The 27952-nt window shown below is 36.8% G+C and overlaps 3 protein-coding genes across 3 annotated transcripts; 2 read left to right on the top strand and 1 right to left on the bottom strand.

Annotated features, from left to right (window-relative positions):
- Position 1: 1 nt before the first annotated feature.
- Positions 2–8625, bottom strand: cdcp1b (CUB domain containing protein 1b). Its single transcript, XM_052583305.1, has 9 exons — positions 8069–8625; positions 6475–6681; positions 6042–6398; positions 5586–5951; positions 5186–5383; positions 3983–4363; positions 3155–3511; positions 2967–3054; positions 2–987 (listed from the first exon to the last, which is right to left on the bottom strand). Exons 1-9 carry the CDS (start codon positions 8130–8132, stop codon positions 438–440), a joined length of 2568 nt encoding a protein of 855 aa, XP_052439265.1. The 5' UTR covers positions 8133–8625; the 3' UTR covers positions 2–437.
- A 1909-nt stretch (positions 8626–10534) lies between these two features.
- On the top strand, positions 10535–14139 carry limd1b (LIM domains containing 1b). Its single transcript, XM_052585121.1, has 7 exons — positions 10535–10647; positions 12412–12513; positions 12978–13045; positions 13129–13191; positions 13297–13427; positions 13673–13724; positions 13887–14139. The coding sequence occupies exons 1-7, from the start codon at positions 10623–10625 to the stop codon at positions 13965–13967; spliced, it is 522 nt and encodes a 173-aa protein (XP_052441081.1). The 5' UTR covers positions 10535–10622; the 3' UTR covers positions 13968–14139.
- A 240-nt stretch (positions 14140–14379) lies between these two features.
- Positions 14380–27439, top strand: recql4 (RecQ helicase-like 4). Its single transcript, XM_052585225.1, has 24 exons — positions 14380–14712; positions 14849–14882; positions 14964–15064; positions 15171–15317; positions 15992–17046; positions 17124–17223; positions 17950–18100; positions 18181–18297; positions 18572–18724; positions 19305–19397; positions 19764–19900; positions 20089–20172; positions 20744–20932; positions 21006–21188; positions 21967–22165; positions 22250–22527; positions 23165–23302; positions 23478–23766; positions 24679–24808; positions 24898–25064; positions 26484–26661; positions 26762–26930; positions 27011–27119; positions 27214–27439. Exons 1-24 carry the CDS (start codon positions 14629–14631, stop codon positions 27333–27335), a joined length of 4407 nt encoding a protein of 1468 aa, XP_052441185.1. The 5' UTR covers positions 14380–14628; the 3' UTR covers positions 27336–27439.
- Positions 27440–27952: the final 513 nt, after the last annotated feature.

Raw genomic sequence — 27952 nt, 5'->3', positions numbered from 1 at the left:
ATTAAAATACCAGATAATTTATTTTAGAAATGAATGAAGTAAACATACAGAATTGAATAACAAACACATATGAAACCTGTAGCCTGGAGACAATCACTATTACAACAAAAAAATATCCAATAGAGAAATTCACGGCACACTTCCACCACGGGTTCGGCTCTCAAACAGCTCCAACAAGAGTGTTAAATTTGTACATTTTGGCTACAAGCCCATTAAAAACATTTAAAACCAAATTTTTAATCAAATATACATGCAAGATACACAAACAAACCCCTAGGGCGGCGAGAGAGAGCGTGGCCTTTTTCCATCAGTTTAAAGCTGTTCATAAAAACATTGTCTTTGTATGCGCACATGCACAGGCTTGCAGCCAATGGCTTTTCTGCTCTCCCAATAAAATCTGAATGTTTTTGGCGAGCAGGCGAAGAATCACATCCTTCTCACATGGTCTCCTCGTATTCTGGCTCAGGATAAGAATCTGAGTCTGAATCCATTTGTGGTTGTAGTCTGGATTTATCAGAGGACAGACGAATGGGATTTATATCCCTGCCACTCTTGAAAGTGTTCAGCGTGTTATCCATCATCCTGCGATCTTCGAACCCTAAGCTTCCCTGCAATATGAGCGGCGAGTGAGGCCTCGGCAGGTTAAAGGTGTTGGGTGGGTTTAGGAAAGGCTGAAATGCATCTCCTTCTCTTATGTCCAGCGAATATTTAGTAGAAGAAACCATAGCTGCTGGGATGGAGTTCGTGGGGCCCGTGAATGGACGGTACGCATCCACCTGATGTCCGTTGCTCCAGGCTCCGTTGTCAACCTCTGTAGGTTGGTTCTTGTCCCCAAGGTATCCGTACATGGTGGGGTCGTCGATAGAGGCATATACATGGGACTCATTGTCTGCTCTGGTTTTTGGGAAGCCGGCGTTACCCAGAGGGACAGGTTTCCCGCTGGGCATAAAGATGGAGGACGTGTTGTTATTGGGTTTGTTTTTCCTTCTAAAAGAAAAGAAAATAGTTTGAAAATGTGAATTATTCCTTAAAGCACACAATCAGGACAAAACTTTAAGTTCTATGCTACATATTTTAATTCTGTATTTATGTTTGCAAAATATATACCAACATTTTTATATGCATTTAATCCTCAGATTTGTAGTATATGTGCCAAAACAGCTTTTTTTAACTCACGATTTCATCTGATTGCCAACAGATATTTTTATTTGCACAAAATTGGGATAAAAAAAAAGCAATAGAACAGTATAATTGTTGCAAGAAATCCACTGAATTAAACAATGCATGCTGGGATGTCAAATGACAATGTTTAAAGGGGGGGTGAAGTGCTATTTCATGCATACTGAGTTTTTTACACTGTTAAAGAGTTGGATTCCCATGCTAAACATGGACAAAGTTTCAAAAATTAAGTTGTACGTTTGAAGGAGTATTTTTGTTCCAAAAAAACCTCTTCGGGTTTGTCACAAGTTTCGGAAAGTTTTTATTGAGTATGGCTCTGTGTGACGTTAGATGGAGCGGAATTTCCTTATATGGGTCCTAAGTGCACGCTCTTCTGCCAGAAGAGCGCGCGCTCCCATATAGCAGAGCAGAGAGAGGCTGCGCACAGCCTGATCAGAGCGAGAGCGTCGCGAAAAGTCACAAAAGAAGTGTGTTTTTGGTTGCCAGGGCAAGACAACCCTGCACAGATTACCAAAAGAGAAACAGCATTAAGGGACCAGTGGATGGAGTTTATTTTTACAGAGCATCAACGGAGTGGTGCAAGTGTTTTTGTTTGTCCCTTGCATTTCGGATTGCACGTCGTTTATTTCTTAAGGATAATGCAGTTCCAACGGAAAAGGGTCACGATCGTGTGTTGGAACCACATGCGGTGAGTAAAACTGCTTCAAATATCTCTGTGTTGTCAACTTAGCTATCAGCGCGTAAGCACATCAAGTAAACAAAATGCGATGTTGTCATCAAACTGCACTTTCCACATGTAACGTTACAGCTTAAAAAAAAAAAAAAAGACGACATAAAGTGGAGCTTAGTCATTTTCCAAAACCGCTAAGCAAATATATACAGTTTCAGTACATACCACATAGAGACGCCTTTGCTGATGCTGCTCTTGTTAAATTTCAGCCTCTGGATCTGTGTCACAGCTTCCACATGCTCTCAACTCAAAAGCCTACTGGCGCTCGTGATTCTTTAGCTCCGCCCACACGTCACGCCTCTAGGCGCTCGTGTTTTTCCGGGAAAAATCGGTACAGACTAGCTTTCTCTTATAAATATAATAAAAATAAAGACTTTTTGGAGTTATGAAGGATGCAGTACTACTCTATAGGTACTCAAGATTAACAGGATATTGAGTGAAAACGAGCATTTCACCCCCCCCCCCCCCTTTAAAACAGTGTTATTTTAGGATCATTAATAGACTATCATACTTTTTCAAAAAGATTTACATTGCTTATACTTTTAATAAATTTGTTGCGTTTTCTTCTTTTTTTCCAGTTTTATTTATTTTAGTATTCAAGTTAAACTAAATTAGGCCTGCACTTACAAATGTTGGCTCCTAGATGAAATAAAAGTTTTATATAAATTTATTTCAAATAATGACATTTTCATAATGGTTTTAGTTACCAATAATAACACAGGTTGCAAATTTTGCTTCATAAAATATGCAAATTCATTTCATAGGGAAAAACATAGATTTATACTATTAAAACTAGTAAAATATTCTGTATATTCCATTCCAAACATTTCCATAACTACAGTGTTTATGATTTTTTTTTTACTTATTTTGTAATTTAACTGTGCTATCTGTATGCATGATGTAGTTGACATTTTTATTTAAATATATATTTTATTTTACTGCCTGATTTATGGTGGCTGCTACTTAGAGCAATAGCCACAATTATCCATTTGTTGCAGAAATATATACATATATTTTATAATGTTTGCAACAAATACCAAAGAAATTGCAGACTCACTTTCGAATGACGCACACAACTATAACTGCGATGATAACCAACAACAGCAGCCCTCCGACTATAGCCAAGATAATGCCCAGGAACTTCTCTGTACAGAGAGGGAAAACAGTTGGAATTATTATCTTTTACTGTAATACTAGCAATAATACAACAATGTGAATGTGATGAAATGAAAGCCTTTTGCTTACTGGTTTCCTTCAGCAGACTGATCTTCGAGAGCACAGCGAAGCGGTCGCTCTTGGGCTCACAGTTGGACATGTTCAGGTAGAAGCTCTGCTGTTGGACAACAGGAACGATGAAGCTCTGATCTTCTCTCCAGGACTGCGTTTGGTCTTGAGAGTCCAGCGAGCCGATCGAGACCTCGGTGTGGCCCGAATCACATTTGGGCTGGCTGACGTTGGAGAACAACAGCTCGGCCTTGTACTCTTGGGGAATGTTGATGATCCATGAGGCAGACGAGGAAGGATTCATGCCGTCGGGCCAGTTTGGGGTTGCAAGGTACATGGGTCCAGAAATGAGTGGAGATACAGTGTAGATTACATTTTCTGTGAAGAAGACAGAAATACACTGCTATGAAACTCAGCCCTCTTTTGGGTAAAACTTTCATTCTTTTTTAACGTTCTACTCATCCAAAGCATGTTGAAAACTGTAAAATGTCTCATGGTTTCCCCAAAAATGTTTAGGACCAAAACTGTTTTTAACATTGATAATAATCAGAAATGTTTCTTGAGCAGCAAATCAGCATATGAGAACGATTTCTGAAAGATCATTTGACACTGAAGACTGGAGTAATGATGCTGAAATTCAGCTTTGCATCAGTGAAATAAATTACACTTTAAAATACATTCAAATAGAAATCCATTGTTTTAAATTGTAATAATATTGTACTATTTTAACTGTATTTTTCATCTAATAAATGCATCTAATAAATGCAGGCACAGCAAGGGACATTTAAAAACACCACAGAAAATTCTATCATAATTATTTCTAAACTTCTGACCAGTACCAGTACCTACCCGTGATCTCTGGACTAATGCCGATAGTTAAGAAAGGTCCTTTTTCCTGGCTCAGGTATTTTATGATATTAGGAGTTATAGTGATGGAAACGTTTCCTTTGATTTGGATTTTTTGGATAGTGCCTTCAGCTGCAGAGCAAAACTGTCCGATGTGGGAGCCCTCAGTCTCAGAGATGAGCAGCGAGACTCTCTCGTTACACTGCTTGTCTGGTACAGACTGGTGAAGCCTGCTTCCCTTGAGAGGCATGAGATCCACGGTGTTTTGATCCTGTAAACGGAGCAGCCAGGTGAACTGATGGAGGGGAACAGGAAGACTAGGGTCCAGGGTGGGAATGGTGAGGGACGGACCGGTCACATCACGGGCAGACACACTGGGACAATCTATAATTATATTGAGGAAAGGGAAGAAGACGAACAAATCAAAATAATGTGGTGAAAAATTCTGTCAAGATTGTGATTTAATGAATATATAATTCACTTCTGCAAAAGAACACATTGCATGTTGACGTCGGACAGATGGATTTTCTGTAAAGACATTCCTGTTTTTTTTAAATTGTCATTTTGGGGAGTTAAAAAAAAAAAATGTCTAAAATCCTTGTTATACTATTCCACAAAAGAAATCTTGTAATGACCAGTCCTTTTTCCATTCATGAGTTTAATTTAAATTATTGGCCACACCCCAAAGAAAGCTGAATTGGACTTCACTGAACTGTAATTCAAAGAAGATTCAACAAGCAATGCATTCTGGGAAATGAAGTCCTCTTCTGGGTTATTATCATTAACTTAATACAATAAAACATTTTCATTACCTAAAAAAAAGGCTTAAGCAAAATGAATTACTTAAAATATTAGTCAAAAATGTCAGATTTTCATCTATCTATCTATCTATCTATCTATCTATAAAATGCTGTTGATTATAAAAATTTGAGCATTTTAATTTTATTATCTTACATTCAAATTCTATATTCTGTTTGATGCGGAGTTAAATTGGAGACCACAGGTAACATTACTTACTGTACATACCACAAAACAAAAACAGCCAGAAGAGCGGTCAGCTCATCAGTTTCAGTGACTAGACAAGAGACATCTGAGTGATTTTACTTCTCTGATAGGTTAAAGCCAGATCAAACAAAGTAATTTTTCCACATCTAAAGACTCTAGAAGGTTCTTTAACATTGTGACATATATCTGAGCTGTAGTTACCTATGACTTTGGTGGCTGTCAGCTGCAGATCCTGCACGGGGCAGTCGAGGAAGGACAGGTCAGCTTTGGTGCCCGCAGGAACCACTATTTTCTCCTGCATCACAGAGTTCAGGCTCATTTCACAGTACGACTCCGGGTTTTTATTTTCTATTTGCAGACTCAATCCCTCCTCATTCCGGAGATCCACAGTGCAAAGATCTGAACAGAACAGGAAGATATTCCACATTACTTATCAGCATGAAATATTCAAGCTACCAAACTGACCCTAAAAAGACCCCAAACTCAAAAACAATGATTTCAAACCATTGATCTATAATAGAGAATATATAGAGAGACGTATATACAGTAGATCAGTGTTTCAGACACAAAACCAAAGTTATAGGCTCATTTTTTTCCTTACATGGAGTCCCACTCCTGAACACCTCCACGTTGAAGTTCAAGGAAAGCCCAGGAACATTCGCCACTTTCTTTGCATCACAGTTGGTCAGAGTCAGGCTGAAATCTCCCTGTTTATTAGCCGGCTGAGTTTCTGTTGGAGCCACTGTGAATGAAGTCTTGTCTCCCAGTGCATAATCACACATAACGGCTTTCTTCTGGCATTGTGGTGGAGTGTAATGTTGAAAGCGAACAGTAAAATTTTGCATAGGCTTAACAGCAAAGTTCCACTTCATTTTTTGTTCATCGTAGTAGCCTTTGGCGTAGTCTGGAGTAAAGAAATCAACAGAAAACGGTCCTCTGGGCAGCTTGACATCCATCTCCACTACTCCTAGAGATGCCAAAAACAAGGAATAAAATAAGTTAAATCAGAAGCTTAACACTAATGAAAATGTTCTTGTTGTAAGTAACTACTTCTTACCTCTTGCTGCTGGTCCCATGGACACTTTGAAGTCAGAAGGGTTCAGGTCTGTACCTTTGGGAACCTCCAGAGTCACTCGACCTCTATACAAGACCTGGATACGGCTGATGGGACCGTTCCGACAGAACGAGCCGATGTTGGCCGGTCCTGTGCGCTGGTATGCGATGATGGTGTATGTGTTTTTGTCTGGACAGGATTGTGAAGGCTTGATCTGTCTCATTCCTGGAGATGGGAAGTCTAGCTGGAACACCTTGCCTGACTGAACCTTCAGATCCCAGTTGAAGGTTCTGGTGAACTCCAGGAATCGTGTCGAATTCAGAGGCACTGCAATAATGCTGCAGTCTGTTGTTGAGCAATCTGTGTAGAGATTTAAGTGATTTAGAAGCTGATTTGTATCAAATGGATCATTCCGACTTTGCATGTTGTTACTCACCGATTTTTTGGTTGATCTCCACATTAAAGACGTCCCCCGGCTGAGAGCAGTTGAAAGTCACGGTGGTGGGCTGAGCTTCAGTAAGTTCGAGATCGGAGTTGCAGGTCTGAGACGGACCTTCATCCTTACACACGCTACAGTCCTGACTTTGTGCTTTGAAGATTATGATGGTGCCAGAGTCAGGGCTCACTTCTATTTTATGACATTCTGCAAAAAAAAAAAAATTTATATGAATTTTACAAAATTTGTGGAATGCAAAGTAATGTATTGAACATGTATAATTTTATACTTATGATTTATATATTTTGAAACACACACACACACATAATAATTTAATTAATAATTAAATGTGTGTGTGTGTGTGTGTATTTGTTGCTATAACCTTAAATGACTTTCTCTGTTTTGTGTGTGTTTCTCTCTCTTTCTCTCAGTTTAGACTGACTTTTTGTTTGTTGGTTTTAAACTATTTTTGATTTTTTTGTGAACATGCCATTTTTTGAACTTATTGAATAAGAAAAATGATTGCAATAAAACTCAAATCAACCATTTAATTAATCTATACTGTTCTTGACAAAGAGTTGTCCTACAAAATGATCAGTACAGAGCCACGTAAACGAACAGCTTGAATAAAGCTGACAGTTGTAACCCACATGAAAGCAAACAAAAGAAACACAAAGAACTGATTCACACAAGGTAAAGTTTGAACAGGAAGAGACCATGAACGCATTACACTACACATGTCAGGCACTCTGGGATCCTCCCTAATAAAAAAAATAATTAAATTATGACGTTGCAGAAGGTTTGGTTCATGATAGAATGTCCATATGCTTCATATAGTACCTATTAGAAATTAGGCTTAAATGATGGTTGGTAAAGTCTACTTTGTTCAAAATTGAACAAATCACACTTTTAGTTATTTTAATCAATTTAAAACCACAGCTCTGACCGTCAATAATACAGCAGCAACACTTTAAAGGTCATGTTCCACACTGTGAAAATTAAAGTCCATTGTCCCTAAAGCTGAAATGTCAAAAGTAAAGCAAACACTGACATTCTCTGACAATGCATTTCACTAAAGAGAAAGTCTTATGATTTCCCTTCACTGACCAAGAGCATGTTACAGTAAACCGCCCTCCATTTGTACAGTAACAGATTGTTAGTCAATAATTCATAAGTTATTCTGCACAGCATCTGTCATAAATGCGAATTTTTTGACAGTGCTATTTTTTATACTAGGCCACGAGGGAGGCGAGATTCTGCTGTGAAGAACAGTAAATATTAGTCATTTCATATGCGTTAATGTAAACAATGTTACCAATATCCATCAAGCATTTCCGTAGTTTTGATAAAATTAAATGTCTCAATATAAAAACGCAACAAAACCTCCCAGCAGCTCAAACTGTCAAATCATAAGCCCATACTTGATAACCTTTTAAGCTGTTAATGTCAAATATTTCTATATATTTATTTAATTAATTAGGCTATATTTCAATTGCTCGGAATATTAAACCTTAACAAATGATCATTAAACGAAAGATGACAGTGACAAGGATGCTAAAAACGTGTTTGGGGTATTGCTTCTTTGTAGTCTCACCTGAGATTTTGTGAATCTGCAGTAAAATCAATCCAATGCAGACTGGAAACACGCATGAACACATCGTTCTCCTTCAGAGGTTCCTGAACTTTCCAAAGTAATATATCTGTGTATGTGTGTGTGTGTGTTGTTGTTGTTGTTGTTTGATTTAAATCCTTGGATCTTGCATGGTGAATTGAGTTTCACAGGCGCTTCCTGGTTCTTCTGATACCTGTTGTGCTCAAAGACAAGGGCGTGCACGCGCGCGCGCAACTCACCAGTCCAAACTTGCGTTCGGGATCCAACAGCTGGAAAAACGCGATTGCATTATTCAAGAAACAGTTTAATTTAAATTACCCGAGGAGAATCTGATAGATCCAGGAGATTAAATCATAAATTCACGCACAAAATCAGGAAATAATAGATTAACACTTAGTTCACGTTTTCAGAGACAAAACACATCCGATTTAAAGTCTGTGATGGTTCTCGGTTACAAGATAAACTAACGTGACTATTTTGTATCTCTACAGTCAAGAAGACTTCGCCCTGTATGAGGACATCGCGTAATATTCATTAGCTAAGCGGCCCTCTATTGGAAGATTATCTAGAGAACGTCATCACAAGCTATTAATATTCATGAGCCAATCCGTAACTGTGGCAGGATGCTACAATAATGTAGGTGTTTATGAACAGAAGTTGTCGTTGACTGTTATTAAACCTATCTTTATATTTATTATGTTGCATTATTGAAATTATCATACTGTGTAAATGTCTCAAGGAAAAATTGTGAAAAAAATGTTATTTAGTTATTCAAAAAGTTTCTCACTTACTATTGTGATTTCATAGCCTAATGAGTCCGCACATGCCTGTAGAAAAGAAAGATACATTTCTGAAAGGTATGAATAATTAATTCACAATCTGTTTTTTTTTTTTTTTGCACCATAGTCAAAATCAGCATTCAATAGCAAGCACTCGATCAGGAATGAGAAATATAGAAATGGGAAATTCAGAAGACAACATAATGAGTACGTGTTATTGCACACACACACACACACACACACATTTGAATTAACACATTTAAACTCTTCTTTTAACTTTTTACAAAGTTTTGTTTATTTGAATTTGAAATGTGTATTTTTTTGTCCCTTGAAAATATAATAATTATGGGTTTGTACCATATATATTTTTAACTATTAATATTTATTGACAGTGAATGATTGGATAATCAAATGCATTATACTGTGTTATTATTTAAAGAAAATTAGTAATAATAATATTAGTTTGGTCATGCAAATTTTTTCACACTTACTAATGTGCTTTTAAGTAATGAGTCCGCACATGTCCGCAGACACCAGCATTCCAGTATTTCAATGCCAACAGCCCCGAGGCATACACAGAATTGTAATCAAGCGAAAGTCAACAAACACAAACAGATAAATAGATTACATACAGTAACCCATCCAACAGGTATCACGAGACATCACTTCATTGTTTCTTGTTTTGTTCCCCCTTTCTGATCTCATACATCCATTCACATACCATTAAAACTATGTGACTGCAAGAAATGGATTACTGAAATGGATTATTTAGTGTGGAGTATGTCATCTATGATTGATCATAAAAGCATTCAAATAGAAAATTGTCCCATTAATGGGCTATTGTCTCATAACTGAGCCCTGTTGTTACAGATTTTGACGCATATGGAGCCTATTGTTTCTCAAACACTAAAATCTTTCCTACAAGCAAAACACTCAGCGCCATTATGTAATTTTGCAAAAGAAATGTACATTTCTGAAAGGTATAAATAAATAATTCACAATCTGTTAAACTCTGATTTGCACCATAGACAAACCCAGCATTTAAGAGCCAGCACTCAATCAGCTGAAACCTGTGGGAGTGAGAAATTCATCTTCAGACAATGGATGTATATATAAGTGCTGTCAAATGATTCAAATATAATATTAAAAAATGTTTTTGTTTACATAATATATGAGTGTGTAATGTATATATATATATATATATATATATATATATATATATATATATATATATATATATATACAAATACAAACACATGCATGTATATATTTAAGAAAAATATGTTAAGTTTCTACATTAAAGATATTTCTATATGATATATATATATATATATATATATATGTGTGTGTGTGTGTGTGTGTGTGTGTGTGTGTGTGTGTGTGTGTGTGTGTATAAATATATATATGTAATTTTTAGTTGTTGAATTAGTTTAGTAAAATGTATCATAAGAGGATATATTATTTAATTATTTACTTGCAGTTACTGTAGTAACTAGACTGTCATGTAATATCTCAGCAGGTCCATGATACACAGCTGTTTTAGTGATATATATATCATACATTTCCATCAATGGCCTTCACACTGTCTCCAGTTCTCACACATGCACACACACATATGCTTTAACACAAATATAAATACACCCCTCACACACTGGAGAATTCACAGTATGTTCTCCACTTACAGTCGGAGACAGAGTCTGTCTGCAGGAACTGAATATTAGTGACACTTTACTGTCTTTGTCTGGGACACACAAAAAATGGACACAAACTCTCTATGCTTTGGTAAGTTCCATGTTGTGAATCTTAATATGGGGTGATGTGAAAATATTTGCATGTGTATTATGTTTACAGTTCAGTTTACCAAGCTGTAGAATTGTTTATGATAGAATACAATAAGTTTGCATGCTAAGAATTTCCCTTTAAAGTGCATATTGGGAAAAAAAGATTTTATAATTTACTGCATAGTTAATTAGTTTTATTTCAGTTTCTGAACATAGTCAGAAGTTAAAATATGTTTACTCTGTGACAATTATTAAAAATTTCATTATTTATCTATTCCAAATAGGGGTGTAACGATACGCGTATTCGTATTGAACCGTTCGGTACGACGCTTTCGGTTCGGTACGCGGTACGCATTATGTATACCGAACGGTTCGTTGGAGTAATTAATTATATTTGAAAAAAAAAAAAAGAGAGAGAAAGAAATATAATGATATGCGTTCAACAAGGTAGCCCAATAACCCAAACAACGTAACAGGCAACGCCCCTGACACTCCCGAAGAAGAAAAAAACACCATCTTATATGTTTATGTTAGGCTACTCAGCAGGCGCTCGCTCACTAAGTACGCGCTGAAGGCTCGTTGCAAAATAGCCAATGCGTTTAACAGACTAGAAATGAGAAGATCCTCCAATAACCAACAGGTCTGGTGTTTGGGTGCACTTTGGATTCCCTTTAAGCTATAATGGTGATGGCAAGAGAGTGGTGGATAAAAAAACAACGGTATGTCGCATCTGCAACATGACAGGGTACACCAGCGGGATTACAAAAAAAACAAACAAAAAAAAAAACAGCGGGAATATCTGGGATATATGCGTCAGTACTATCTGGGAAAAGACGAAAAAAAGGAGAAACATGCACGCAGCAAACTATCCCTGCAGCATTTAGACACTATAGCTTACAGGGAATCCAACCCAAACACCAGACCTGTTGGTTATTTTAGGATCTTATATTTCTGGTCTGTTAAATGCATTAGACATTTTGCAACGAGCCTTCAGCGCGTGCTGAGTGAGCGAGCGCCTTAGGGGCCGTTCACATATCGTGCCTAAAAACGCATGGAAAACGCTAAGCGCGTCTTTCTCCTGAGGCGTCTGTCTTTGCTAAGCAACAATGACGTGCTCTCTCCATGAGACGCGGAAATTTCAGCGAAGGATAAATGGATTTGCAGCTCTAAAAATCGCTTGCAGTAGCTCTGCTACTGAATTTATTTCAAAATTTCAATCCATATACAACTATGATCAGCTGTTCCTTCATCTTGGCTGAGCTCTCAACGTTGTTACAGGAAAGGATGAAGCTGATTGGTTGGTTCTTGTCACATGACCCGCGGTGCGCTTGCGGCATTCTGAAAAGTTGAGATGTTTTTACATTTTGCTGTATCTAAAACGTATCGAACCGAACCGAACCGAACCGTGACATCAGTGTATCGTATCGAACCGAACCGTGAATTTTGTGAACCGTTACATCCCTAATTCCAAACATATCCTTTACTTTAAGTACGTAAATACTTATATACAAATTTAATCAAATACGTATTGAATAAATAATTATATAAAGATGAAATAAGGAATCAGAGAATTTAACTCTGATGCACTTGTGATTCAGTTTTTATGTACTGTTTATATGGTGCGGTAATACCATGGCACTTTGATATACATCATGGTATTAAAATTCATATACCATTTTCATTTTTAATTCTGAAAGTAGTTTACACCCCTGCATTGATTCTGAATAAAAAGCAGAATCTCCTGTGTGTTGTCTGCCGTCTGCAGGTACATGTGCGAAGTGCACTGGAGGTGTTTACGGAGCTGCTCAGGGCTGCCAGGCCATGGGACAAGTGTACCATGACAGCTGCTTCACCTGCTGTGTCTGCGGTAAGACTGCAGCTCATGTATCAGTTCAGATGCATGGAAATATTACACAGGGCTGATGGCATGAGTACTGTATATACATGCAGAACTCATCAGGGCACCATGGCACAGTAACATTTTTATTTTACAAAAACAAGTAAGAGTGAAAAAAGTATATCGGAATGCATTGAAAAACAAATATTTCTTGGAGGAACACAATACTTCTGTGAGTGATATGCAAAGTGAATGCAAAGTTTATAAGAGAACACAATAGAACTTATTGTTTTGTGAGCAGAAAAACAGTACTTTTGCAAGAGAATGCAAATGTTTTGCAAGCAAATGCAAAGTTTTCCGAATGAATGAAATCATTTAACTAGATAATCTCTTATTTTTCCCTAATCATATGCATTGCTTTACAATATTCAAATTTTATGCACATCAGTATAAACTCAATATCATGTGTGTGTTTTCTCATGTCCTCGACGCAGGCCAGAAACTGAAAGGGAAGGCGTTTTATGAATTTTCAGGACGGGTGTTCTGCGAGGAGGATTATTTGGTCTGTGGTCTGGTCTTGTTTGTTAAATATTTCTTAAATTAGATTGAGAAGATTGTGCTTTTAACGCTTCCTTTGTCTTGTAGTATTCCAGCGTCAAGCACTTCGCAGAGGTCTGCACATCCTGCGGATATTTAATCACAGATATGGTCAGCCAGAATACCATTCTGTGTGTGTTTTAATGGATAGAGAGAATGCTGTTTAATGTGTCCTACCACATGATCCATCAGCAAGATAACCTCTGACCCCTTTAGGTGCTCCAGGCTTTGGGAAAGTCCTTCCATCCTGACTGTTTCCGCTGTTTCATCTGTAATGAGAAACTGGAGGGACAGCCATTTAGTGTTGACACACAAAACAAGATATATTGTGTGAAAGATTACCACAGGTGAACAACACACTGACATGGAGACTGACGTCTGCACAGATAACAGACATACAGTGAATATAAAATCTAATTATTAATTAATGGTCGATTAGATTACATTTCTTTGAGTGTCTGTTTACAATTATTTTTTTAAATATATTTTAACCATTTAAATGCCTAGAAAAGTAACCCAGGTTATAACATGTGAATAATCTATGATTGTTATGTCTGATTGTATTTTATTTGGCCTCATTTTTATTGTATAGGATTCTGGCACAGACATGTGCTATATGTGAACAGCTCATCCTTCCTACTAAGGTATATTTCTACAGTTTTAAGTATAACTAATATTTTTATTTTGCAAATATTTTTTATCACTTGTAATATGTGATATCATATAGCCTACAGTACATCTATTGGAAAAATAATCCTGTTTAAAATAGTTTTTATTTTTATATATTTATTTGTATATATACACAGGGTTCAAATGAGATTGTGCGAGTGATGTCCATGGGAAAAAGCTACCACGTGACCTGTTATGAAGGAAAAAGCTACATTTAATCACTGTTCAGTCCGAAGAAAATCATAATTATTCATTGTTTATATTTATAGTACCACTGTATTATTGTTTAGTACCATCTAATTGACATGAAACTTGAATTTAAATACCATATGATATATCTAAGTGCCATGATATATTTTTGATATCATTAATATAATATTAATAATACTGTATTAATAGAATGTATTATGTTATTAAATTAACTTGCTACCAAACCAAACTGTGTTGTCACATAAATTATGTTTCCTTAATCATATTTTAGATTAATATATATAAAATTCTAAATGGGATGTTTTCATTTTATTTAAAGAAAAGTTAATAAAACTGACTATGCAATCTGACCTTGGCGATTTCAGCAATGAGTTTGTTCAGGACTTTTATTATGACATTACCGGAAAGGGGCGGAAGTCATCTATTGTTTTCACGCAGATTTGACATTTGGCGCGTTCAGTGAAAAGTCGCAGCTTAGTGAGTGATAAACACAAGTGCTAATTTATTTAATATAAATGTGGTCTTTTCTGTTGCACACGCGTCTCTGTATAACTGACACGATCCTTTTATAGTGAGTCTGACGTCGATGTGTTTTATGAAGGCATTATAAAGTCAAACAAGTTGCTGGATGAGTGTGTTTCTATGTGTTTTCACGGATAAAGTGAATAAATGGATCGATACAATGATGTTAAAATCCTCCTGAAGAAATGGGAACAGTCTTTCTTCCAAACAAACAACAGGAAACCCAATAAGGTGTCGTATATTAATCAGTATTCTGGAATATAGTTTTGTTTTAAGCTGTTTTTTATGCTCTTTATTGTTGTTTTTATCTGTTGTTTTCTTCTGTTGTTTAATTAATACTGTCCAAAACAATTTTTTTCTTTTGAAGGACGACATTGATAAAGCTCCAGAGGAGACGAGACGTAAGTTTATTGTGTTGTGTTTGTAATTTTATGAGTTAGGATTGAATTATATATTTTTACCGTGTGTTTTTGTTTTTGCAGAACTCTATAAAGAATACCGTTCACTTAAAGAAGCAAAAGAAAGGAATGGCACTGAGCAGGAGGATCAGACAAAACCCCAAAAGAGTCCATCTTCTACAGCTGTAAGAGGACACATCGAATTGATTAACTTGAACATTCATCACCCGTCTTTGTAGTTTCTCAATATTTTATAGATTAATTAAATGTGCATGTGTTCACTGTTTTAAGGAGTCTGGATGCTGGGGGTCTCACCTCAACCGGAAGAGTCTTCCAGCTGCTGTTCCAAAACTGTCTTCAGATGACAAAGAGACACTGAAAGCTTCAGCTCAGTACTTTGGCATGAAGTTGAAGACCAATCTTGGAGCTTTAACAAAGGTGCATGTGACTTACACTGTATCCTGAGCTGGGTGATATCATAAAAATCTAATCTCATTACAATATGTCATAAATTTGTGACTTTTTATTATTATTATTTCATTAAAATAAATAAAAGTAATAAATTATCAAGGTAATAAAAAAAGAATCAGTCTGATGCAATAAAAAAAATAATAATCATTTAAAAATAAAAGTAAAGTTTAATTTAAAAAATAAAATACTATAGAATTTAATTTGTAATCATTAAAAAGATAATAAAAAAGACATGTATATAATATATATTTTTTTAAAAAATGTTTTAAGATTTAAAATTATAAAAACAATTATATATATTTTTTTACTATGTATATGTTATATTCAGAAACCTTTCTACTGATTATTTTGACTGATATCCTTGTGACATTTGGTGGAAATAGCTCTTTATTCTAGCTATTATTTTATAAAAAGACATAATTTAGAATCTGGATATTATATTAGAAAAATATTCAGAAACATTTCCACTGATTCATCTTTTCTATGTTGTGCTTTTTTGCATTTCATAACTTAATCTGTGTGAAATTGATGGCTGTGTTAAGAAAAATGTGCTTTCTCTGAAGCAGTTCTCAATGAATGTCATTTGGATAAATAGGCTACAGATTATCTCTTATTTTCTTGTCACATGTACTGAATTATAGGAGCGATCTTTTTCTCTGAAAAAAGCAACAACCCCTCGCCGAACACCAGCGAAACCACTGAAGGACACTCCAGACTCCAGTGCAACACTGACAGATGTAGACACTCACACACCAAAGCCAGCTAACACGCGTCCAGACCCCAGCGCTCCTCCTGTACAGACGGCAAGCACAGAGTTTGAGGACGAGCCATCAGATCCCTTTCCATCCATAACCCCCTCCAAATCATGTTCTCCAGCTGTGGGCTCTGCACACAAGAGCATGGAGAGGATCCAGTTTCTGAAGCAGTCCATGACCAAGAGGTTTTCCTCTGTGGACAGCGGCTGGCTTGCACGCTGCCAGGATTTCGATGAGTTAGAGGAACCTCAGAAACCTGTTGCTGGGAATTCAGTGCTGTCAAAAATTGAAAACAGTGTCTTACGGCCTACTGTTAATAGCGAAACTGCATTAAATGAGGGTCAGACATCTCCTAAGGCTTCTCTGGAGAAGAAGAAATCTTCCTTGTCAGAGGACAGTGTACAGAAAGATCCATTAGCATCTTTAGTAAGGAACAATGTGGTGGTGGATGCAGAACTGGGCTCCCCGGGGCCAGATGGTGAACAGGTATATCAAAAAAACACTGCAGCTCTCATGGGAGATGACGAGGCCTGTTCAGAGGAGCCTAAATCTGCTTCATATGCTAAGAAACGCAAACCCAGGGCTAGAAAAGATCAAGACTCAGGTGACCGAGCAAAGGCCGAAGGTGGCAAAAAAAACAAAGGTCGAAAAAGACAGAGGGAGGGTGATGATGATGACGTGGATGAATCTGAGGCACAGGAAGGTGGAGTGAAAAAGAGAAGGAGGACTAAGAAGGGAGAGGCAGCTGGAGAGGATCAGCCCAAAAAAAGAGGAAAAAGGAAAGGAAAAGTCGAAGAAGAGGAGGAGGAGGATGACACTGCTAGTTCAGAGAAAAAAACAACCCAGAAACGAGCAATTCCTCAGGAGAATTTGCTGGGAGAGGTGGATGAAGAGGAGGCCAGAGCCGCTGCATATACAATGAGGAACACCGTCAGGGGCAGGTGGGTACCATAAATATCAGTTATTCTCTGAAGTTTGTTCAGTGATTTACTGAATTATTGTCCTCATCCTGAACCAGGCCAACCAAAAACACTGATGGCAACTTTGTGAAAATCAATTTAAAGAAGAAGTCCCATGTCAAGGGATTTGCTTTGAGAGGAGCTGCACTAAGGAAACAGGTTGGTTGATAACACCAAGACCTACTTCTTTTAAGGAATAGTTCATCCAGAAATTAGTTTGCTCAACCTTTTTGTTGCTATAACTTTCTACTGTGAGATACAAATATGTGTTTCAAATGAATTTATGACACCGAAATTACAAATTTTACAAGATGTAGTGCACTATCATATAGTGACCACGACTGTCTAGCTCTATAAACAAACACATTTAAGAAGTGATTTGCTAGAAATGTTTTCCATCCATCAGAGCTCCAAAACCTTTGTTGTTTGGTATGGTTGATATAAGATTTCATGCATGTTAAATCTTATGCAATTTCCTATCTGAAGTATGATCCATGTGATTTGCATGAATCCAGAAGAAACAAGACCGCCATCTCATTTGTTTTGTGAATCATTATATCTCTGTTGTCATCCAAAAAGAGGCTTTAAAGTCCCACATTGGTTTTGCACCAAAATAAAAGCCCTAACATTTGAAAGCAAAGAAATGAAGACATCTGCAAATATCAGTAGGCTGTTGAAATTACTGTTGTTCTGTAAAATACTGGTGTGGTTGTTGTTACTATTATTATATACTTTTTTTAAAGTAATATTATTAAAAGTAATTTTTAATTATTTTAAAAATAATTTAATAATATTATTTTGTATAATGAAATTATAAATACTGAAACTATCTCTTCATAAAATGTTTTCATTTGGTAATTCATTCATGTGGTTTTCTTATTCTAGATGTACATGCAGAAGTTCCAGCTGAAGGGCGAGCGGTTTGGGGGCGGAGTTGGGAGGGGCAGGGGGCGGTTCGGTGGCTTCAATCGTCAAGGCGACACCTGCTACAAGTGCGGCGGGACGGGTCACTGGGCACGAGACTGTAGAGGAAGAGGTGAGAGGCTGCGCAGGTCACATGACTCTGCTCTCATGAATTTGTGGTCATGTTATTGATAGTCTGGGTTTGTGTTTCAGCTCCTGTTGTGAGTTCTGCAGAACAGCAGGAAACCCAAGCAGAGGAAGAGGAGTTTGAGCTGCCCACTCTGGAGGAAGTTGCTCGGGCCACAGGAACTCTGCGGTCAGAGCCTATTGGTGGGTCTGCATGGGGCACATGTTCAATCACAGCGATTAGTTACTTGTCACAAGAAAAACCTTAGCAACCCGTCTTTTTTTATTCAAAATTAGATTTTAGAAACAAGTTTTTGTTTTCATTTTAGTTTAAACTTTAGTCATTAGTTTTTCTTGCCTTGGAAACTAGCTGAGATATAATAACATTTAAGAATTTTGTAAATTTGTATTTATTATCATTTATAGTATCCCTAACACTCACAATAGCAAAGGTAAATGTTTTGTTTTCCTACTTCAGTGGCTCCTCCCTCTGTGGGCGGAGACTCCTCTGAGAAGGAGGATCAGGGGGCGGAGATACTGCTCAATATCATCAGACCAGATTATGAGCGGCCTGCCCCTCCTCCACCTATGGAGCCGCTCTACAGACCAAAGGATGATGGGAAAGTTCAAGGTATGTCACATTAATCTGCTGTAAGAGCTTAAAGGTGCTGTAGGGAACTTTTGTAAAAAAATATTTTTTACATATTTATTAAACCTGTCATAATGTCCTGACAGTAGAATATGAGACAGATAATCTGTGAAAAAAATCAAGCTCCTCTGGCTCCTCCCAGTGGTCCTATTGCCATTTACAGAAATACATCGCTCCCGGTAAAAAACAACCAATCAGAGCTGCGGTCCGTAACTTTGTTTGTGTTCAAAATGTAGAAAAATGTATATAATAAGCGAGTACACCATGAATCCATTTTCCAAACCGTGTTTTTGGCTTGTCCTGAATCACTAGAGTGCACCTATAATAAGTGTTTATATTCGGACTATTTTAGATTGCTTCGGGGGTACCGCGGCAGAGTAACCCAGTACCTTTGTGATTCTTCATAGACATAAACAGAGAAGTAGTTCCGGCTACGATGTTCTTCCGCAAGACGCAAGCAGTTCTGTTTATTAACCACTAGAGCGTCAAAAGTTCCCTACCGCAGATTTAATTCTGTGCAAATGTCTTTTTATTCTCTGTCTTTCTTTTGATTTTTGCACAGATGTCCCGCCAGAGGTATACGAAGCACTTCGAGACTTTGGTTACAAGTCCTTCAGGCCTGGTCAGGAGACGGCCATCATGAGGATCCTTTCAGGTGGGATGAAGTTATCAGAAGCTTTTCTACATTTCTGTATTTCAACACATCCATACTGCAGTTCAGTATTAATCATATTATTGATGCTAATTGATACAAATTACATGCCAAATGGTGAACTGCACAATAATAACCACAATTGAAGGGATTCCTGTGTGTTTTTACTGTTTAGACTTAAAAATGGATGTTGTTGTTTATAAATTGTGTTCAGCCTGAAATAAATTTTTTAAAAGACATTTTAATATATTTTTAATCCACATTTGAGTGAGTTTTGCTGTTCAGAAAAGCAAAAAGCTAAATGAATTTGAGTTGCATGTGAAGGGTTAAGTGGGTTCTCTGATCTGTTATTGATTTGTTTTCATTCAGGTCTGTCCACATTAGTGGTTTTGTCCACTGGTATGGGCAAATCTCTGTGCTACCAGCTTCCTGCGTACCTGTACGCCCAGAGGTCAAATTGCATCACGCTGGTGGTGTCTCCTCTGGTGTCTCTGATGGATGATCAGGTACGTTTGACTTTGTAGTGGAAATCTCATTTAATTATTCAAGAAACACTATTTTTAATGAAGGGAGTTCTCACTCAGATTTGCTAGATTGTGTATGTGAGAATTCATGAGCATGTAGCTTAAAACATCTCCTGCGAGGCAGAACAACCATTTAAAGTGTTTGTTTCATTTTCACATTCTTTGTGAAGCTCTCAGGACTCCCGGCGAAGCTGAAAGCCGCCTGCATCCACTCCAACATGTCTCAGAAACAGAGAGAAGCGGCTATTGAAAAGGTAAAGACTGTAAAATAATACACCAATTATGTGTAGCATGTCATGTAATACAGTTCTAAGGGGTATAGTTGTCTTTTTCATCTTAGTTTTTCCTAACCAGTGTTATTTTAGTATCATTAATACTCTATTATAGTATTTATTAACAAATATTTTTATTGAGATAATTTTCATTTTTATTTGTCATTTTTGCCTTTTTTTTAAATATAATTTTTTTAGTTTTTATTAATTTAAATAATTTTTGTTAATTTTTAAAGAAAATTTGTATTTTTAGATTTAGTCGTTTTATGTCAACTTCAATGTTTTATTTCAAGGCAAAAATTCTAATAATTTTTATTGTTTGCATTTTCACGGTAGTTTGTTGTAGTAATTTTTTGATGCACTTTTTTTTTTTTTATAAATGTATTTTTTTTAGCGTCAATTTATTTTTCTTTTAACTTTAGTATTCAATTTAAGTAGTTCAACTTTTTTTATTTCAGTTAGTTACTATTTCAAATTTTCATTTTTAAATTAATATTTTGTTATATCTGTGAGCGTGTGTGTCTTAGTTTGATGTATTTTATTGTGTGTGTAGGTGAAGGCCGGTCAGGTGCATGTCCTGCTGTTGTCTCCTGAAGCTCTGGTTGGCGGAGGTCACTCGGGGTCAGGATGCCTCCCTCCTGCAGACCAGCTCCCCCCTGTGGCCTTTGCCTGTATCGACGAGGCTCACTGTGTGTCTGAATGGTCACACAACTTCCGGCCCTGTTACCTGAGACTGTGCAAGGTTTGTCTCTCAGATGAATCATATTTTGCTTCATTTGATCACTGCAGAATTAATGTATGTTTGTGTTGTGTAGGTGCTCAGGGATCGGTTGGGTGTGCGCTGTCTGTTGGGTCTCACCGCCACAGCCACTCTGTCCACAGCGCTGGACATCGGCCGACATCTGGACATCAGCGATCAAGAAGGAATCGCCGTCCGTTCTGCTGCTGTCCCTCACAACCTCCAGCTGTCCGTGTCCATGGACCGAGACAAAGAGCAGGTGCGTTTAGAAAGTCTTGTTTTCATGCAAGATGTCAAATGCAACTAAACAACATTAAACTAGAGAAATGAGATTGTTTCACTGCTTAACTCACTAAATATATATCAATTTATTTAAATATTTTTTTCAGATTTGTTTTTTTGTTTTGTTTTTTGGCCAAATTACTTTTCTATTTTTTTTATTTTTACTTTTGTTTTAATTATTTTATTACTCACACTTTTATTCTCCAAAAATATTGGCCAAGTCACTAATGAACCTCTGAATGCAATAAACATTTAAAATGTTAGAGAGATGCAATGCTTAAAGGTCTTTTTCATGATGTTATTTTGGACTTGAACACGGACACGAACAAGCCGTTACTAGGGATGGGTGATATGGGCTTAAAAATACATCACAACATTTCTAGTATTTATTGCAATTACTATATCAAAATAACAGTAATTTAGGGAATCTTGTTTCTTTAGAGAAAAGTATTATCTTCCCTATTTTTACACAAAATAGGGTGCTGTGAGCATTACTGAGTACACACGTAATGTAATGACTGTTTAATTCATACTGGAAGCCAGAGGGCGCTCTTGTGCAGAAACGCCACATACACATCATAGAAGTAATACTACTGATGAATACTAATGTCAACAACTAGAAGTTAGCATTATTATCACGAGAGGACTAGTTCTTATTGTTGGGGGAATTTTTACCAATATATCGCAAATGTTAAGATATCGCCCATCCGTAGCTGTTACTCTTGTCTCAAATATCTTAATGTGTTTTCCTACAGGCTCTGGTGTCTTTGCTGAAGGGCGAACGCTTTGGCGCTCTAGAGTCGGTTATCGTCTACTGTACCAGGCGAGAGGAGACGTCCCGTATCGCTGCACTGCTGCGCACCTGCCTGCAGGGGGTGATGTTGAGAGAGTCCTCCAAACCAGCACCAGAGGATGAGGACGACAATCCTGTAGGGAGAAAGAAAAAAGCCCTTGGTAAATACATCACTGTCATACAAAACACTTCTGCTCCTTCGCTTTGTTTGGAGGCATTTATTTCATTCTTCCACGTCATCTCAGCCAGGAAAAAGATCCGTAAGCCTCTGAAGTGGATTGCAGAGGCGTACCACGCCGGGATGTCTGCGTCGGAGAGGCGGCGAGTACAGAATAATTTCATGTGCGGGGAGCTGCGTGTGGTGGTGGCCACCGTGGCCTTCGGGATGGGCTTGGACAAGTCAGACGTGCGTGGGATCGTCCACTACAACATGCCCAAAAGTTTTGAGAGCTACGTGCAGGAGATTGGCCGAGCAGGACGTGACGGACACCCAGCGCACTGCCACCTGTTTCTAGACCCAGAGGTCTGTACTTGTGAAGTACTTTTAGATACCTGTAATTTTATATTAGTAGCAATATTTTAATATTAGTAATATATTTTATTCTTTATACTATATATTCTGTACTATTATAGTATTTGTTCATTTTTACTTTAATTTAAGTTGAAGTTTCAGTAATTTAGGGTTCTGTCATTTTTATTAGATTTTAGGTTTAGGTTTAATTTATTTCTATTCCAGTTTAGTACTTCAACTTATTTTATTTTAGTTTTAATTTACATTTAAGCTTTCATATTTATTTAAATTAACAAAATGTATTTTTTTTATATTTGTTTTTAATTTGAGTTAATAATATCAAAACAGCAGAGGATGTAGGATTGGAAATGTTATGATGTGGTTTTGTAATTTTTATAATTTGTTTTTAAATGTTACTATTTACTTATTTATTTTATTTATTTTCAATATTAGTAATTTTAGTACTTCAACAATTATTTTATTTCTGTTTTAATTTACATTTACGGTTTTTTCATCTAATATTTATTTTTTATTTAGTTTTAGCTTTATGTCAATTAACAAATCAATTTCAATAGTATTAGTCCATTGTAGTTACCAATTACCACTGCAACAATTGGTATATTTTCTATTATTTGTATATTGCATTTAGGGTGCAGACCTGCACGAGCTGCGCAGACACATCTACGCAGACACAGTGGATTTTTATACAGTAAAGAAACTGGTGCAGAAGGTTTTTCCTCCATGTAAATGCAGACAGATTCAGCAGAAGCAGCAGGATTTGGCACAGGTGACACTTGAGTAATTGCAAATATATATATATTTATATATATATATATATTTCTTATTGGATTTTCCTATTTTTTGTTTCTTTTAATGTATTTTATGAGTGTATTTATTAGTTTTATTTGTGTTTATTTGTTTTTATTTGAGTTGCATTGAAGTCTGAATGTGATACCCTGCAGGCTGCAGAAGTATCTGACAGTGAGTTACTGGAGATGGAGTTTGGTGAAAACCCTGATCCACACCAGCAGCAGCAGCTGACTGAGACCGTGACTCCCACAGAACAACAGCCACCGCAGACACACGCTCCACATGAGCACAACCAACCAACTCAGACGACAGAGGAGGAGCCGGAGGAGGGCGACGGCGGTCTGAAACTGAGTGACGTGCGAGTAGAGCGTGCATGTCACACACATGAGAGAGCCATCCCCATGCAGGAGACCGTGGAGACCCTCGACATCACCGAAGAGAGTGAGACTTGAGACATTGAGAGAGAGTGCTGTAATACAGAAGTTCTGATGAAGAGCTGATGTCATGTTTAAAGGGATAGATCAACCAAATATTATTTACTCACTCTCCTGAGATGTGCATGTATTTTGGGGAGGATGTGCATCTAGGAATTAATGAATACAACATTTATCTACCTTGCAATATTTTGCAAAATCAGTACCAGAATTGGCTCAAAAAAAAACAAAAACAATCAAATTGTTTAATCATTTATGGAGCTTTTTATGCTTTATTTGGAGTCCATTGTCATTGTATGGACAAGAGCAGGTTAATTTTCCACAAGTGTTAAATGAAAATAAATATCTTGTTTCTTTTGAATGTAATGAGGGTGATTCGATGATGACAGTATAGATTACTATACCGTCATAATATTTATTCATATTTTTAATTGTTTTCTTTTTTTCATTTTAATCAGGGTTAATCTAAACCTGAAACTAATGTCAAAACCATTGCCAAAAAATGTTGTTGAAAAAAAATCTCAGTTTAATGTAATTTCACTTGATTTAATAAAATAACTAAAGCTAAAATAAATAATAATAATAAAAAATAACTACATATGTATAAAAGAAACACTCATGGAAAAGACAAAAATTAAAATAACTAGAACTAAAATGAAAATTAACTGATTCTAAATATTAATAAATATAAAAAGATAACTAATAAAACACTTATTTTAGTAATTTTTTTAGATGTTTATTAAGGTTCTGGGCATTTTTATTTCAGGATTAGTTTGAATAATTTTAGAATTTCAGCTAAACATTTTGCTTTTTCAATGCAGTATTGTTAGTTTAAGTTAAGTCTGTCATGAACTATAGCTCTCTTCTCGTTCTATAAGTTCTATATTTTACACTAAATCTAATTCTCTGTGTGTTTTAGGTCTGGAGACCCTGTTGTGTTACCTGGAGCTTCATCCTCAGCAGTGGGTGGAGCTTCTTCATCCGACGCTCTCCATCTGTAAACTGCAGTGTTACGGCGGTCCACAACAACTCCGCAAAATCACCAAACTGTACGTTACTCTTTCACAGTGCGACAACGTAGCTTTGGATGCTTCTAGAAGCTCATCAGTGCTGATTGTGTATTTTTGTATGTTGTCAGGTGTCCTCCAGTCGCTGTGGCTCTGGCGCGCAAACGCATGGCAGGGGAGCGCGTGGAGTCATGTGACGCTCTGGAGTTTGACGTGGTGGAGCTGGCGGACACTATGGGCTGGCAGCTTCCTCTGGTGAAGAGAGGCCTGAGACAGCTGCAGTGGGGTTCAAACACGGGTGAGAGGAGACCATGTGATTCACAGATCATCTGATGCGTGGGACAAACTAAAAGGACCAAACAAACTTTATTCTGATTGCATAGCACCTCTAAAATTAAAACAATGTACCTCCCCTAGTTGTATTGAAAAAAATATATAGATACTTCACATGACAGTCAGATTGTGTGTGTGTTTTTTTTTTTTGGCCACAATTGATCCAAGTAATAAAGATGAATTCATAAATAATGATTCATGAGAAAGATAAACAACGTTCTGTTTTCATATACAGTGCGTGTACATGTGCTGACTATATGGTTAGGATTAAGATTTGGCTTAGGGTTACTACTTTCATGTAATTTTGCATAATTTTATTGTCATTTTAATAATAATAGTACATGTAACTTGTAACAAGGACACTGAAATTAACTAAAAAAAATTATCTAATTAATTACATGGTGTGGTAATTAATTGCTAAATAAATTTGGCTGTGAAAATTCCAACAAAATATGTTATTCAAAGCTAATATTTTGCGAAATGAGAAATTATACAAATAGTAGCTTTAGAAAGAAATTTAATTCAACGAAAATATATTACACACAAACCTTTAGTCTACAATGGACACATATTTACACCTAAGATATTTTGAGAAAAATCTCAGTATTTTTTTTCATGCAGTGAAGTCTGCTAACCAAAACAGCTTAGTTACAGAACGTTTTCAAAATTGCTTCTTTTATGTTGCGTTAAAAAGTAAGTCATTCGGGTTTGAAATGATATGAGTGAGAAAATGATGACAGATTAAGTATTTCTTTGATGAACTATGCCTTTTATTCCTTCATTTATTTATTTGTATTTAAATAAATGAGATGACACTCTAATGAAGAAACTAAAACTGCCAGCAGGTGGCGGTAAATGTGTTTGAATCATTGGTTCATTCAATTCGTTCAAAGGTCGATTCATTCAGCAATTAATGAAATGGCTCTCTCTATGAATGTGCCTTTGAATCATTGGTTCACATGATTCGTACAAAATGCTAATTTGTTCAGAAATTAAACTGCTGTGTTGCTCACAGATGCACAACAGTCCTGTTGTTTTTTTTTGTTGTTGTTTTTTTGGCAAGACAGCAAAAACACAACATTGTGTTTAAAAAATAAAACTTAACTGAATTGTTGTATAAAATCTCATTTAGATTTGTGCTATTCAGACATAAACAGCACTGTGTGACATTGCTCTCGCTGCTCATTTTATAATGCTCACCCCATGTGATATAAATATGAGCCAAAAACTTACATTTATGTACCCCACTATCTTGATTTTAGGGCATAACTGCAATTGAGTAGTTGCCCTGCATCATATTTGGCAACTGTATGAAATGAAAGATGTTCTAATAAACTGACAGCCCTAATTCCATTATATCCTGTCTCGTCCGGTTCATATGAAGGCACAGGACGGAGCGGCATCCATGTGGAGTTCTCAGCGCTGTCCTTCTATTTCCGCTCATACGGCGATCTGACGGCGGACGAGCTGGATGCGGTTTGTGCCTTTCTTCATGGCAGAGTGATGGCACAGGAGAGGACACAGCTGTACCAGCTCAAAACCTGCTTCAAAGCCTTCCGCAGGTCAGACCCACACACACACCATGACTGAGCTGCTTTACTGTCTTCATAAAACCACATTATCTCTGTACAGTCTGAGTGTACGTGATGTGTTTGTGTGCAGCGTTGCGTATCGTAACTGCAGTCTGTGTATGGATGATCTGGAGGAAAGCAGGAGCCAGGCTCTCAAAGAACTTCTGCGCCATTATTTCGACAAGAGGAGGAACCTGGACCTGAGCAAACACTATCAGGAGGAAGAGGAGGACGAGGAGGAAGAGCTCAACAAATGCAAAGTGTGACTCTTTCACAGTTTCGTTTATGTCGTGAACTCTCGTGTCTATCTCTGAATCCTGTTTTTGTGCCGTGTCCTCAGATGAGGGACTGGGAGGCCCAGATCTGCGCGGACATCAGAGGTTTCCTGTCCAGCCGCAGCGATGAGAAGTTCTCCGGTCGAGCCGTGGCCAGAATCTTCCATGGCATCGGTTTGTTTCTAGTGACTGTTCGCTCCACCTGTTGTCTTTTTTGAATATTTTTTTATTTAGGGGTATTTCAATGTGTTTCTGTGCCCCCACACAGGAAGTCCGTGTTATCCAGCGCAGACGTACGGACGTGACCGAAGATACTGGAGGAAATATATTCAGTTTGATTTCAATGAGATCATTCGTTTAGCTACACAGGAGATCATTAGAACGAGGTAACATGATCTCATGACGACTTATTAGTGCTGTTTGTCACTCTTTTAAATGTTCACGTTGCGTTTTATAACTTTATGTACAATAAAGACTGGTGATCTGTAAACACAGCAGTTGTATTTGCTCAATCTGTCCTGTAGAGGGTACTATTGTGCGGTTCTTTTTTTTTTTTGTCTTTTTTTTTTTTTTTTTTTCAGATCCAGATAAGTTTTAGTCAATTTATTTATTTATAGCCTACTACATGTATACAGTAAACAGTCCCAAACAACAACATATATTTACTTAATGATTTGTATAATAAAAAATTAATAACAGACGCACATCTACCTTGATTAGATGCTTATGTTTTGTGTAGTATCTCAAATTAATATAATATAATAACCAACGGCACAAATGAATATAATATAATAACCAACTCCAGACTTCAACTTCATGTGTGCAGGAATTTATTTTAGAATTTTTTAATTTATATTTTATTACTATTTTTTTCCATTTGTATGACTTCAAATAATTTAGAAACAAATAAAAAAGTAACAATTTAGTTTGAATTTAATATAATTTTAATAACCATAATAATATATATGTATTTTTACATCAAAATTAAAACTTAGCATGCTGAGAAA

This window comes from Carassius gibelio, chromosome B19, assembly GCF_023724105.1.
Source record: "Carassius gibelio isolate Cgi1373 ecotype wild population from Czech Republic chromosome B19, carGib1.2-hapl.c, whole genome shotgun sequence".
Taxonomy (NCBI): Eukaryota; Metazoa; Chordata; class Actinopteri; order Cypriniformes; family Cyprinidae; genus Carassius; species Carassius gibelio.
The sequence above is the reverse complement of the archived record's forward strand: the minus strand, read 5'-3'. Positions and strand labels throughout refer to the sequence as shown.